General features: G+C 45.4%; 1 protein-coding gene across 5 annotated transcripts in view; it reads right to left on the bottom strand.

Moving 5' to 3' along the window:
• AGRN (agrin) overlaps nt 1–13,955 on the bottom strand; it is a 155,072-nt gene extending 141,117 nt beyond the window's left edge. For 3 of the 5 annotated variants that reach the window (XM_039367888.1, XM_039367887.1, XM_039367890.1), the window contains exons 1-2: nt 13,178–13,954; nt 3,735–3,996 (exon numbers count right to left, since the gene is read on the bottom strand). In XM_039367888.1, coding sequence (XP_039223822.1) covers nt 3,735–3,996; nt 13,178–13,432 — 517 coding nt within the window. In that variant the 5' untranslated portion in view covers nt 13,433–13,954. Of the gene's footprint in view, nt 1–3,734; nt 3,997–13,177 lie in introns of all 5 variants that reach the window. The other 2 variants (XM_039367886.1, XM_039367889.1) reach the window with 2 other exon arrangements.
• Between the last annotated feature and the right edge of the window lie 588 nt (nt 13,956–14,543).

Below are 14,543 nucleotides of genomic sequence, written 5' to 3'. Positions count from 1 at the left end.
CCTTCCCTGCCCCTTTGAAGATCCTACCACCTCTTTGAATAATTTCCTAGTCACCAGTCTGGATTGGCATCACATCCCAAGGAATGCACCTCTCTTGTATACACCCAGAGAGAGTTCAAAGTCCACATGATTTAAATGAGCAAAAATGCAGCTGAGTCCACTGGATAGGAATGAATGAATGGAGGAGATTTTTCTGTTTGGAACCATGCCAATCATCTCTCTACCCACTCACCCCCGTCAAGGTGGTTTCCCCCCCCCTCTATTCTTTCTAATCTTCATTTCCTTCTACAGCTCCCTGTGCTGAATTCCCAGATTATTTTTCATGGCTGCAGTCAGAGACTGCTACCCTGATGGGAAATTGGTATGAAGTTAGTCAAACTAGGAATAGGGGAAAAAATATATGTTTTGCACGAGTAGATGGGCTGGAAGACAGAAAGAAGAGATAGAAAGAAAAAAAGAGTATACAGTTCTAGACCAATGCGTCACATGCTTTCTTCCAGATCAAATACTTCCAGCATTATGTCTTTGCAAAGTGAGTTTTATTTTAGTTGAATAAACCAGAATATGTAGGAAGAACCCCACCTGCTATCCAGCAGACCACAATTACTTTCAGAAATCTTTAATTAACCAATATGCCTTGATCTGAATGTCACAGTAAACTACAATTTCCTGGTTCAGCAAGCCAGGATCTTAAGCTTTCTTAGTTTTACAACAAGCTCAGATCTTGAAGCTTCTTAGTTTAATCCTCAAACTAAGCATAGAAATTGGCTTAAGATAGTGACATGTTCCCAATTTGACCAATCTGGTTTACCAATTCGGGTCCAAGAAAATTGGGCAGGGGGGGGGAGGGTGTCTCCCAAGTGCAGAGTCACAGAATCAAGATTGGAGCAGTTGACACCTCTAATAAACAGACAGATCTGTGATGCCAGCAACCATAATTGAAAATCAATTTTGGCCCAGAATTGTGTGCAAATCAGGCCATTCTAGCTTGTTTTGATACGGTGTAAACTACAAACCTGTTTTAAGGTACATCAAAGATATTTTGATGTATGGGGTAAAGGAGGTTTGTGCATATTTTGCATTATCAAGAGTCAGTCCCTCAATCTCAGTCTGTAACCTTGAGGGCTCTCTGCACTAACACAATCAGCTTAGGAAATTAATATTTTTTTAGTGTCATGTCCCATCACCAGCTTTCCTGTGGAAAACAGATTATCACTTGTAGCACCTGCCTAAAAGACAATAAAGGTTGCAGCCAAAATCAAGATTCTATCATGCTTTAAATATTCCGACTATTGGTTTGGGGTTTATATGTATTTTTTACACTGCTCTTTAAGATAAGTATACATTGCAGGAAATAACAAAACAAGTCAATGTTACAAATCAGAAAGCCGAGACACCAACATTTTTAAAAATGTATCCAATAAAACAAAACACTTTCTAGGAATCCAAGGGAAATTCAATAAAACTTAATAGACATCTTCTAGGGACTTATATCTTTCCCACCAGAAGAAAATTCCACAGATGTAAATGGGATTTATTCTCTGGAATATAAAACCCACAGAAGAGGGCAACATTTAGGACTGGGCACAATGACTTAATATATCCCTATTCTCTCCGACCTATTAAGAGAGGTTACCAAATTGTTTGTCTAGCCTGGCAACTTTAAGAAGTGTGGACTTCAACTCCCAGAATTCCCTGACCAGCAAGGAACTCTGGGAGTTGAAGTCCACATGTTGAGGTTGAGCAACCCTGTTCAACCCTCCCCCCCAATCCTTCTCCAAAATGCTATTTCCTTCTTGTCAAAACTCATCTGAATTTGGTACTTTAGTCAGAAAGCTGCAAAGGCCAAACGTATGAAGCTTATTACAGTCTGAAGTCTTCTGGTTATGGATGGCATTTTGTGTGTGTGTATTTGTGTGTATGTGTGTATGTGTGTGTGTTTTGCTCAGAAAGCAGCTCAAAGGAGGAACGAGGAGGAAAAGACAGGCGGGAAAGTTTATTGCTGCTCCAGCAGAATTCCAGAAGTTGTCTTAATATTTTGCTCACAGAGGGAATAAATGCGTCGCCTGCTACCATACCTGGAAAATCCCATTTGCTGCCCATGTTACATATATTTTATATATTAACTCTAAACCGATGGCATTTTGACCTGTTTTCTGGCTGTAGAATCTATGCAGATCGTCCTCGACTTACAACAGTTCATTTAGTGACCGTTCCAAGTTAGAACAAACTTGGAAAAAGTCCCACCGTTTTTCACACTGACGGCCGTTGCAGCCTCAGACCCTTGGTAATTGGCTCATATTTATGACGGTCGTAGTGTCCCCCTTTGCGGCCTTTTGTGGTCGTTAAGCTGAGGACTAACTGTATTCCAGCTGCCTCTGCAAAGAAGCTCAAAAGATACCGGCTGATTTTTTAAATCAGAATTTATGGACTACCTTCTCTGCCGTAACAGCTGTCTAAAACAAGGGATAATAAGCAATACATGCACAGCAGGGAATGGCAGAGAGCGTACAAATATTGTGGTTTGGTTTTTTTTTAAATAATAATCATAGGTTGGAAAGCAAATACAAAGAAAAGGAAGAGGCAATCAAGCCGGAATGTGTAACTCTGAGCACATTCCAGTTCTTAAAATGCTTCAGGAATTTCTTTTAGGGTTTTGGAGCTGTTAAACACACACTCTTAAGCACACACACACACACACTTGTTATGAATGGGACACACACAATGTCGGTCAGGATTAACAATAACAACAAAAAAGCCCGAAGCTGTATGCAGAGATTCATTGAGCTACCAATCTTAACAGGTTTTTTTTTTTAAAGTATGTTGAAATCTGGGCTGTTTCCCCCAAAATCTTGGGCTGGGATAGGACACAAGTTCCTTATAGGACTTTATATATTATTGGAATGTTTCCCATTTGCGTCGTACGTCATTCTTTTCTTTGTTTTTATAATTCTCACCGTTTGTCATAATGTATGCCACCCAGAGTCTTTATGGAGTTGGGTGGCCTATGAAATTTGACAAGCGAGGGCAAATTGCAGGAAATCAAAAACACACCATGGGATATATCTTGGCCTGTTGTGAGAGTGTTCAGCTTTTTTTTTTTTAAGGTTCTAGTCCCTATTATTATAACACAGGAGATTTGTAGTAAATTCTGAAGTAAATGGGTGGCCCAAGGGATTGGGCTTGATTGCTAGGAGTTCCTAACGGCCTAATATGATTTTAGGTGTTCCCACGATTAATCAGAGCAGAGTAGAGGTTGTTCTTGACTTACAACGGTTCATTCAAAGTTACAACGGCACTGAAAAAAAGGGACTTAGGACCGTTTTTCACACTTAAGACCGTCGCAGCATCCCCAGGGTCAGGTGATCAAAATTCAGATGTATGTGTTCCCTTTGAGAGCGGGCAACTAAATTTCATTTTTGATGTGCGCCGTTGTGCCCACAGTAAAACAAAAATGACAATAAAGGTTATCTTATCTTATGTTCATATTTATGATAATTGCAGTGTCTCGGTGTCCTGCAATCCAAGTCAATGGGATTCGCTTAACATCCGTGTCCCTAACTTAACAGTTGCTATGATCCACTGAACAAGTGTGGCGGGAAAGATTGTAAACTCACTTAACAAATGTCCCACTTAGCAACAGAACATTTGGGGCTCAACTACAGCTGTAAAACGAGGTCTAGCTGTAAAATGGTAAAGCAGACAAGGGTGCAAATCCTGAACCCAGGACTCACCTTCCACGCAGTGTTCCACCTCTTCCAGGTTGCGCAACGTAATCCTCATGAGGCTGGAGTTGAGCATCAGTTCGTTCTTGTGCGTGGGCCACATGTAGTGTGGGGCGGGATTAACGAAGAAAATCCGCGTGTCCCCTGTGGAGACCTGGTTGTCGCAGATTAAGGGGTCTCCAAAACCCCCAATCATCACCTTGTTCCCGCCATCCAAGAGGATCTCATGAGTCACCACGTCTTTCCCCTTCAGGTATCTCCACACCCTCACCTGAAGAAGGGAGAAGAAATTAAAGGAGGGGATGTTAGAAAGAACACCGAGATTGTGACTCCTGTCCTGTGACAACAACTCAATGGCGGCCGCGGCGGCCGCAGAACTACAATCAAAAGAACGTCATAAAATCCCACTTTTTATTATAGCATCTCTCTTTTTAAAGATTAGAACCCACAGCTTCGTAGCCGTGAAGTTTCAGCCGGCAATTATCTTCTTCAGCGTCGTTTCTCTCCCTAAAATCCTCTGAAACCAGTTAAATTAAAACCATAAACAACAAAACGAACAAAATAAAACCGGCAAAAAGAGGTAGGGACATATATAAAGGACTGATGCAAAAAAAAAAATCAAGCCGCGTGAAGAAGGGAGGGCAAGGGAAGGCATCGTGGAGTCAAAATGAAATGCTTAAAAAAAAAAAAGGAAGACATGAGACAGAGGGGGGGAAATTATTATCAATTAGGGGAGGAATTAAAACATTGTCACCCATTCCCTTACAATGAGCATTCACAACCTAGAAAACAGCATGATGGTGGAAAAAGAAAGCAAGGCCTTTGGGGTGTCATTCATTACTGATTGATCTTCTGCAGGGGTCTTCAAACTTGGCCCTTTGATGACTTGTGGACTTCAACTCCCAGAATTCCTCAGCCAGGCACGTGTGCCTGGCTGAGGAATTCTGGGAGCTGAAGTCCACAAGTCATCAAAGGGCCAAGTTTGAAGACCCCTGGACTAGAAATCTCCAAGGTCCCTTCCAAGCTTATTATTCCATGTTCTAATAGTTTCCTTGCAGTTCTCACTTTGAGCGTAAATCCTGACTTTGCTGCAGACGGAAAGAAGAGCATTTGCAGACTTGCCATACCCAGAATATTTCTGCGTGGCGTCTGAGCCCCTTGTGTAGAGAGAGGTAAGGAGCAGACAAAATACTTCTCAGTATCAAGAAGCAAACACTAAACATTCTTCAAGTTTGACCTGACAGAGGCTGGCACTTTTCTAGCATCGTCTGGAAGAATGAGAAGACGGAAGAAATGGCCCTGACAAAGCCCACGTTAAGACGCCGGAGTTAACAGGCACCACACCGGGTGAGAAACCAGTTCCAAGAAAGGCCTTGGCATCGGCTGCCTACACTTTGCTCCAGATTCAAGTCAGAGCAGGAGGAAGGGGGAGAACCCACAACCTACAAGCACACAAACGGCCCCACCTCATTTCTTGGCAAAACAAGGGAAGATTAGGAATTGGAGAGGCCCAAGCGGTGCATAGCTTGATGGAGAAAAATGGCCGCAAGCAGATTTTTTTTCTGCCAAAGTTGGAGCCAACTTTGCTCTTCCCCACCTGTTTCTCTCAGCTTTTCTGGGAAGAGAAGGTTTTTTTTTTCCCCTCCCTAAATGCAAGTAAAGGAATGCCTGGAGTTACCTGGAGTTGCCAATCGGTAAAATGTTATTTTATTTAAAAATATTTAGAAGTTTGGAAGGTGAGGTGAAGGCAATATCTTTGTCGATAAGAGCAATCTGCAAACAGCACCGATTTTGGCTATCCAAACATTTTGCTAAACAAATCAACTACTTTACTATTATTTAAACACATATCACCATCACCAAACCATCCCCCTGTAGCAACTGTGTCCTTTGCACTCAAGGAAGGCATATTTCTCTGGGAATTTAAAGATTATCTATCACCATCCTAACCCAATCATACCAATACCTTCCTTCCTGTAGCGCTCTTAAAGTATGCTTGTAACTACAAACCCCATCATCCTCACTCACAGATTGCATAACTCTTTTGCAACCGTGTGTGTGTGTGTGTGTGTGTGTGTGTGTGTGTGTGTGTGTGTGTGTTGGGTGGAAATGTAAAGCAATCTGTTTTGCGTTTCACTCCAGTCTAGGAGCATCTTTTGCAGGCAGATTTCGCTACTGTGAACACTGTAAATTCAAAATTTTGTGACACAAAATTTTGAATATATATATACAATATATATATATTGACGAAAGCTAGGTTCAGTTAATAAATTTTCTATATTTTTATTCTCATTTTTATTCTCTTGGTGATTGACTTGTTATTGATATATATATATATATACATACACACACAATATAGTTATACAATACTGTATTGATAAATTCACTATGTTATGAGACAGAGAGAGAGAGTTAGAGAGTTATACACATACAATAATACCATATTAATTAGATACGGTCATATCAGACTCCAAACCCAGAACAATAAAGCCTATATATAAAATATGGTTATATGGACACCAAGTGAAATTACCTTTTCTGGATCAATAAAAAGCTCTGGAGGCTTTCTGCCACAATATTGAATAAATAGGTACAGCTCCTTTTATTTTCCTCAATCTAGTCTACTTCATGGGGCCGTTTTGAGGATAAAAACAGGGGAGGCATACATGCCACCCTGACCTTTATGAAGAAAATAAATGAACTTTACCATAATGAATGAATGCAGGAGCGAAACCGAACTAAAAAAACGCAGCTCTGAGCTACCTTAAGGCCTGTAAACTAGGCATCATTTTTGCCTTATGACTATGTTGTCAGGAATCAGCCAAGGACTAAAGATTTCCAGAGATTCATTTTCTCACCTGGCTGGGAGGCAGAAGGAAGGAAGAAAGGAAGGAGAGAATCACTAAACAACCAGCTCAGGAAAGTTAAAACCACAGCTACCATTACCGGAGGCTGGGGGAAATTAACATGAACCACACTAAGCCCTTTTTAAGAGATTCCTTTTGGGTACACAGAGGATTTAAAAAATAAAAAAAAAAAGGTGGGAAGAGAGAATCCTAAGAAGATCAAGTCTGAGCAAAGGTGATACCAGCAACAAGAGATTTTTAAGCCAAGAGAAAGGGGGGGGGGGGAATGCTTTTAAGAAGTAGCTGAAATTCACATTGCAGGGGGGAACATTAAGAAGGAAGCCAACCACTTCAGTGAATTACCCATTAAGAACCCTGCAGGGTTAACTGGAGGGGTCTCCACTTTTTTGGAGGGGCAGCCTTTTTAAAGATGTTTTTTCTTGGCAGACTGCTAACGAAAGCCTGGGCACGTTTATTTGCATCACCATCTACAGCACCTAGGACTTTGCAAAGTCGCGTTTGTTTCATCGCCACATTGTTATGCCACACGTATTACTGGACTCTGGATGGGGTGCCAAACTACTCAGCGAAATAAAACCACCACAAAACCTACCTCCTCCTTGATACAGTAGTAGAGAAACTTCCCAGACATTAAAGCCATTAAACCAGGGGTCCCCAACCCCCCGGTCTGTGGATTGATAGCGGGCCGCGGCATGCCAGCAATGGGTCCACACAAACAAGCAAAGCCTCATCTGCAGGATGCAGGCAACACACAAAACCACGCACTCTCTGGTCCGTGGAAAAACCTCTCTCCATGGAACGGGTCCCCAGTGTCCAAAAGGTTGGGGACTTCTGCATTAAACCGTAGGATTCTCGGAGAAGCTGATAAATTTCGAAGCGTTCCAACACAGCTTGTCAGATAAAACCACCATTGGAGGGTTGGTGCTACATCCCCAGGCAGCAAATCACGGGTTGTTGTTTTTTTTGGTGCTGCGATACTGGTTGGATTTGTGCCAGTTTTGGTACTGAAAATCCTGGTTTACTGAAGGTTCAGTTGAAGACTGCATGGAATTCAATTGAAAATTGACTGAAAGTGCAGGGATTGTAATTGTTGTTGTTAATTACGAAGTCATGTCCGACCCATCGTGACCCCATGGACAACGTTCCTCCAGGTTTTCCTGTCCTCTACCATCTTCTGGAGTCCATTTAAGTCAGTGGTTCTCAACCTTTTTAATGCCGCGACCCCCAACCGGTCGTAAGTCGAGGACTACTCAACTGGTGCAGCACCGTTTGCAGAATGGGACTTTTGGCGGGCTCAGCAGGGCAGAGACAGCCTGGACAATTCCTATTGGCGTTTGAAAGAGAGTCTATTCTATTGGCTTTCAAAAGCCAATAGAATAAAAGGGAGCAGCATAGCTAAGGAAAAGGGGAAAAAAATGGCGGACTGCGTTGTTTGGCGACCCCCGTGAAATGGTCGTTCGACCCCAAATGGGGTCCCGACCCACAGGTTGAGAATCACTGATTTAAGTTCACACCTACTGCTTCAGGGACTCCCTCCAGCCACCTCCTTCTCTGTCGTCCCCTTCTTCTCTTGCCCTCCATCTTTCCCAGCATTAGGCCCTTCTCCAGTGAGTCCTTCCTTCTCATTAGGTGGCCAAAGTATTTGAGTTTCAACTAGGGATTGTAATACACCCTTCTAAATCTGAACATAGGTGACCTTCCTCTTCTGATTTAAAAAAAAAAAAAAAACCTCCTTGCAGAAACCTAATCAAAATAGGTTGCCCTTTTCATTAAATTTTGGTTTGGGGATGGGATGGTTGGTGTTTTCGTTTTCATTTCATTTCCTTTTTTTTTTTTTTTTTACAAAATCATGTGAGAGACTGCTAGCCAGGCCAGACCACCTTTTGCAGATCATTTAATCTGCCTTCCTGCACACAGCAAGGGTCGAGGAGATGATCCTTGTGGCTCCTTCCCAATGCAACCATTCTAAGGAAATGAAGCGAGCGCTGGGCGTAGCTTCCTATGTGTCTGGAATAAAATGAGCAAGGAATACGGTTCTGTTAACAGCGCACGGCCCTCTCCAGCTCACTAGTGCCCCAAACCTTGTTGAGACTTTTAAAACTACACAGCCCCTTTCTGAGGTCCATTTTCAGCTCCTGAGTCAGAGGAGAAAAGGTAGCAAGAACCAACCAAAGGAGACAGGATTAGCCTGTCTCCATCTCTCAGATCCTAACCTCTTCTTCCTCTGGGTTTGTTTTTTTTCCTCAAGAGTCAATCAGTTGTCTGGAAAATTAATGGTAGATTTTTTTCATAAGCTGCATTTTCTTACCTTGGGTGTGTGTGTCGGTATTTGGACTTAACCACACAGTTAAGAGCAGCTGCCACAAAGGCCAACACAGTGCTAGGCTGCATTAACAGAGGGATAGAATCAAGATCACATGAAGTGTTAACACCACTTTACAAGGCCTTGGTAAGGCCACACTTGGAATACTGCATCCAGTTTTGGTCACAAAAGATGTTGAGACTCTAGAATGAGTACAGAGAAGAGCAACAAAGATGATCAGGGGACTGGAGGCTAAAACATATGAGGAACGGTTGCTGGAATTGGGTATGTCTAGTTTAATGAAGAGAAGGATGAGGGGGGGACATGATAGCAGTGTTCCAATATCTCAGGGGCTGCCCCAAAGAAGAGGGAGTCAAGCTATTCTCCAAGGCGCCTGAAGGCAGGACAAGAAGCAATGGATGGAAACTGATCAAGGAAAGAAGCAACCTGGAACTAAGGAGAAACTTCTTCACAGTTAGAACAATTAACCAATGGAACAGCCTGCCACCAGAAAGCTGTGAATGCTCCAACACTAGAGGTTTTTAAGAAAAGACTGGACAGCCATTTGTCTGAAATGGTATAGGGTTTCCTGCCTGAGCAGGGGATTGGACTAGATGACCTCCAAGGTCCCTTCCAACTTTATTATTATTACTTATGTAAAGTTTCAGATCAGCCAGCCTCAAAGTTACAAGCCTTTCACGCCTGTCCTTTGCTGTGGAGCCTTAAGACAGCCCTGTGAAGTAGACCGACTTCTTAAGCTTAGTGACTGAGGATCATTTTTCACACTTACAACCGTTGCAACCTCCCCGTGGTCATGTGATCAAAATTCAGGCTCTTGGCAACTGACTCGTATTTATGACGGTCACTATGTGGTCTCCTTTTACGACCTTCCGAGAAGCGAAGTCAATGGTGAAGCCAGATTCACTTAACAACCTTATTAAGTTATTACGATTCATTTAACAACTGTGGCTAGAAAGGCCATAAGATGGGGCAGAAACTCACTTAACAGCTGTCCTGCTTAGCAGTGGAAGTCGTGGTCGTTGTGTCAAGGACAACCTGTAGTGATTTTTCTCCCTGTTCTCCACGAACAAGCAGCACTATAGAGAAATCTTTTGGGGAATAGAGAGGCTGGACCGATGTTGCAATATAGATTGAAAAATGCCAGCAACTAGCTGCCACTTCAGTCTGGTTTGTTTGTTTTAGAATCAGCAAGGTTTAGCAGAGGAAGGAGGAGGGAAAAAAAATCTACAGCTGGAGGGTGATTTCAGAGTCAAACAATAGACAGCAACTATTTTCCACTAGAGATTTGATTCCAAAGGGGTGGCTTTGAAACTTTTCCAAGCAGAATGTGTAAAAAGCAACTTGCTATATAGGACAGATGTTTGAGGTTGGATTCCCTCAGCAGTGATTCTTCAAAGACTCTTCAAGCCGTCGCTTCTCCTTACTGGCTGCCTAAAAATACATAATTATGCACCAGGACCTTTAAACCCAACGAGAAGCATATGTCCTTGCCTTTAAAATGGAATTCTGTTCAAACGTTATTTTAAAACAATTTTAAAAAGTACCTGTAATCAAATAGGCATTTATGAGAGTGCCACCCAATCTTAGAACTGAGTTGGTGCTAAAAGGAGATTAAAAAAAAGGTTTGGGCGATTGAAAAGGCAGCAAATCACGGGCAGGCATTCGCTCGAGAAGACGGCTAATTCAGCAATTCGGTTTAACCAAAGGGGCACTAAACCAGGGAAGATACGGGAAGTCCTCGACTTGCGAAAATTGAGCCCAACGTTTCTGTTGTTAAGTGAGACATTTGTTAAGTGGGTTTTGCCCCATTTTACCATATTTCTTGCTACAGCTGATAAATCAGTAACATGGTTGAATCTGGACTTCCCACTGACTTTGCATAATGTGACTGAGGGACACTACAACCTGAGTTGTCAAGTGTCTGAATTTTGATGGCAAGATCATGGGGCTGCTGCAAAGGCCGTTAAGTGTGAAAAATGGTGCTAGGTCACTTTTTTCAGTGCCATTGTAACTTTGTAGTAAATCCAGGACTAGCTGTACTGCCAAAAGTTAGTTCTGCCGCTGAATGGCAGCTGAAGTCCAATACTCCCATTTGACAATACTGACATTTATAAACGTGCTAGGAGGAATTGAGGATTGAATCCTCTCTTCATGCAGTTTTATGATTTGCCGTTCTATTTCTTTTCTTAAACCACCCTCCTCTGCATCCTTTAATCCCCACCTCAGCCCTGCAGCAAATCCCTGTAAATTGCTCAATTCCTTTCTTTAGAGCTTGAGAATTGTTTCTAGAGAGGAATGCCTCTTCTGTGCCTCTGCATGAGTCTGTCTTCACCGTATCTCCCATCTCCTGCTGAAATGGGTAGCCCCCCCCCCAAGAATATCAAATGGTTCCTCTTTCTTAATGTAATAAGAAGATCATGCCATTCCAGAGAACAGGCTTTAGATAAATTTCTTCCACAAACTTGTGCCTGTTTTGCACCTAGGGATCCCCACTCACCCACTTGACTCAAAGAAACAAATTAGGAAGGATTCTAAATTGTGCAAGCAACAAATGTATTTCCGTACTTGGCGTTGACAAAAAATGTAGTGATGTGCATCAGACACACACAACAGGAGAGCAGAGTGAGCCCTTTCTCTCTTTAATCCTGTGGTGTTCCCTGCACATCTGTAGGGAAAATCATGGAAAGACCAGCGTGCTTAGTTAATTGAAGAGGAATGACCAGAAAGCTTGTACAGATAAACAAAAGCTTGCATCTTTTTAATCTGCCAGGGGTCTTGTTAGAGGGATCTCTTTCTGCAGGGGGCTGTGGAATTCACAGAGAAGAGACAGATCCTTCTACTAACAAACTGCTTAATAAGCCAGCTTAGAAACTTGTTCTGGTTTTCTATGTCATTGTATTAGCCAAGATACTTCTAGTTCCCAAATTCTGTTCCTCTGAAGACATATAGGCTTCTACGCACAAGTTTCCCACAACCCCTGGAATGATCCTACTTAAAACCGAGTTTCTTTTAACATCATCCAACCGCGTCCTCATGTTACTTCAGGACAATTAAAGATGCTGCAAGTCTTTAAACCAGCATTTGCCAATCTTGGCAAGTTTACACTATGTGGACTTCAATTCCCAGAATTCTCTAGCCAGAAATTCATCTTGCACTAACACCACTGTCCTTGCCTTGTAACTGAGCTTCCACGGGCATGCATGGTTTATATCGCACCCCACAAACTGGTTTATTAAAAAAAAAAAAGAGTTAAAACACACTGAGGCTTAGTGCAAAGTGTACATCAAGACTTCAGCCCGGAAGAGACGTTTGGCTGTGTTTAATTAGATTTATTCTCAGGCAATTATCAATTTTGTTATGAAGAGGTATTTATCCATCCATTTCTATCAGCTTCCCATGAGAGAAACAATCACAATCTGACACCATGGTTCTACAGCAAAGAAAGGGGATCAAGCGCCTGCTTTTTTTTGTGGCTGAGAGTTTAAAAGAAAACTTTTTTTACAAAGTCCCTAGGATGTACCTTTAAGGGCACCTCGAAAAAAAAAGGTGGAATTTTGCTCCCAAAATGTCCTACTGAGTCGCGGAGGAAATGTTTTTATTTTGGGAAAAAGAAGGGCGAGAGGTCCAAGGCAGACTTTATGAGCAATCAGAGCCAAAAAAAAAAAAAAAATGGGGACGGTGTTTCCTTTGCATCGCAAATGCCAGCACACAAAATAGGGGGTTTCATTCCCTATCTCTTGCAGAGAGCTCATTCTAAAAAAGGGTGTAATTCATTTTTTCAGTCGCGGGCCGCACAATCAGCTGCCGGCCACTTCCACGAGAGACGCTCCTACGAAGGGAGGCGGGGACGGGGGGGGGGGAAGCCTGGAAGGAAGGAAGGAAGGAAGGAAGGAAGAAAGCAAGCAAGCACTTCCTCCCAACTAGTCTGGTCCTGCAAAATAAATAAATAAAAAAAAAATCCTCTGACATCCTCGGCGTAAGAGAGGCAGATAAAAGCACCGAAACCAATTTTCCTTTCTTTTTTCTTTTTCCTTTCTTTCTCTCCTAACCAGGGGCGGGGGCGGGGGACGAGGGGGAAGCAACAAGTGGGACCCTGCGATCGCCCCTTCTCCCCAGCGAGTAAAGTTCCCCGGGCCGAGAAGGAAGAAAGCCCCCCCCCCCAATATTTTCCCACCGCGGGTGTGCGCGTGCGTCGGGAGAGCCGGGCTTCCTCCTCTCCCCTCCGCCTCCCCCCCCCCACCCCCCCGGCAGCCCAACCTTACCTTGCAGGAGTAGGTCTGGTGCACCGGGTCGACGTTGAGGATCTCCTCCACCGTGCCCGTGAGGACGACGTTGGCGTCCTCCTCCCGCCGCTCCAGCTCTTTCTCCGGGCAGCTTGTGTTGCAACGGGCCGGCCACGAGGCCAGCAGCAGCAGCACCAGCAGCAGCAGCAGCGAGAGGCGGAGAGGAGGAGGAGGCGGCGGCAGGCAGGCGGCGGCGGCGGGGGGCGATCCGGGGAAGCCCTTCGCCCGCCGCATCGCGGCACAATAGAGGAACCCGCGAGGCAGCCGGAGTTTGCGCGCCTCCCCCGCGGCGATCCTAAGTTGCGGGGGGAAAGTGCGGCCGGGAGGGAGGTGGGGGGGCTGGAGAAAGAAGACCGGGGGGAGAGAGAGAGAGCGAGCGAGCGAGCGAGCTCCGTCCCTTCCCGGCTCAGGCTGGCCGCCTCCTTCGGCAGGGGCAGAAAAGGGCTCCGGCGGGGGCGGGGGGAGCAATTTGCATGCGCCTCTGAATTGCGGAGAAGAGGAAGGAGGAGGAGGAAGGGTGGGAGAGAGAGAGAGAGAGAGAGAAAGAAGGGAAGGAAAGAAAGCCGGGCTGCGCTGCCCGCCTCTGCGGCCGCGGACGGAGGAAAGAGAGAGGGGGGGGGACCCCGGCAGAGAGAGACCGCCCCTGTCCGCCGCTGGAACCGACGCCGCTCCGCTTAATGGCTAAACGCGCCGCCGCCGCACGTGATGTGACTTGCCAAGGTGCAGCGCTGGGCTCCAGGCTCTCCGGGGGCGGGCGAGGAAGGCGGAGCCCGCCGCTCGGACGGCGCTGCCTGGGCGGAAGGCGGAGAGGGAGGGAGGCAGGGAGGGAGGGGGAGGCGCCTCCCGCCCTCTTGTCGCCGGGCGTTCCGCAGGGCGCTCCGAGGATCGCTTGCGAGGGAGGGAGGGAGTCTTTGGGGAGGGGGCGCCCCCCAAGGGTCTTGCCCTGGAGTGTGTGTGGGGGGGGGAAGGACCCTCCACCACCACCCCGTTTTTGGACGGGTCGGCGGCGTCTCCTTCGGCCACCCACGCGGAAAGTGTGTGTGTGTGTGTGTGTGTGTGTGTGTCAGGGGCGCTGCCTGGGCGGAAGGCGGAGGGGGAGGGAGGCAGGGAGGGAGGGGGAGGCGCCTCCCGCCCTCTTGTCGCCGGGCGTTCCGCAGGGCGCTCCGAGGATCGCTTGCGAGGGAGGGAGGGAGTCTTTGGGGAGGGGGCGCCCCCCAAGGGTCTTGCCCTGGAGTGTGTGTGGGGGGGGGAAGGACCCTCCACCACCACCCCGTTTTTGGACGGGTCGGCGGCGTCTCCTTCGGCCACCCACGCGGAAAGTGTGTGTGTGTGTGTGTGTGTGTGT

The sequence above is a fragment of the Crotalus tigris genome, unplaced genomic scaffold (assembly GCF_016545835.1).
Source record: "Crotalus tigris isolate CLP2741 ecotype Arizona unplaced genomic scaffold, ASM1654583v1 scf7180000020588.15403103151:6194809, whole genome shotgun sequence".
Taxonomy (NCBI): Eukaryota; Metazoa; Chordata; class Lepidosauria; order Squamata; family Viperidae; genus Crotalus; species Crotalus tigris.
The sequence above is the reverse complement of the archived record's forward strand: the minus strand, read 5'-3'. Positions and strand labels throughout refer to the sequence as shown.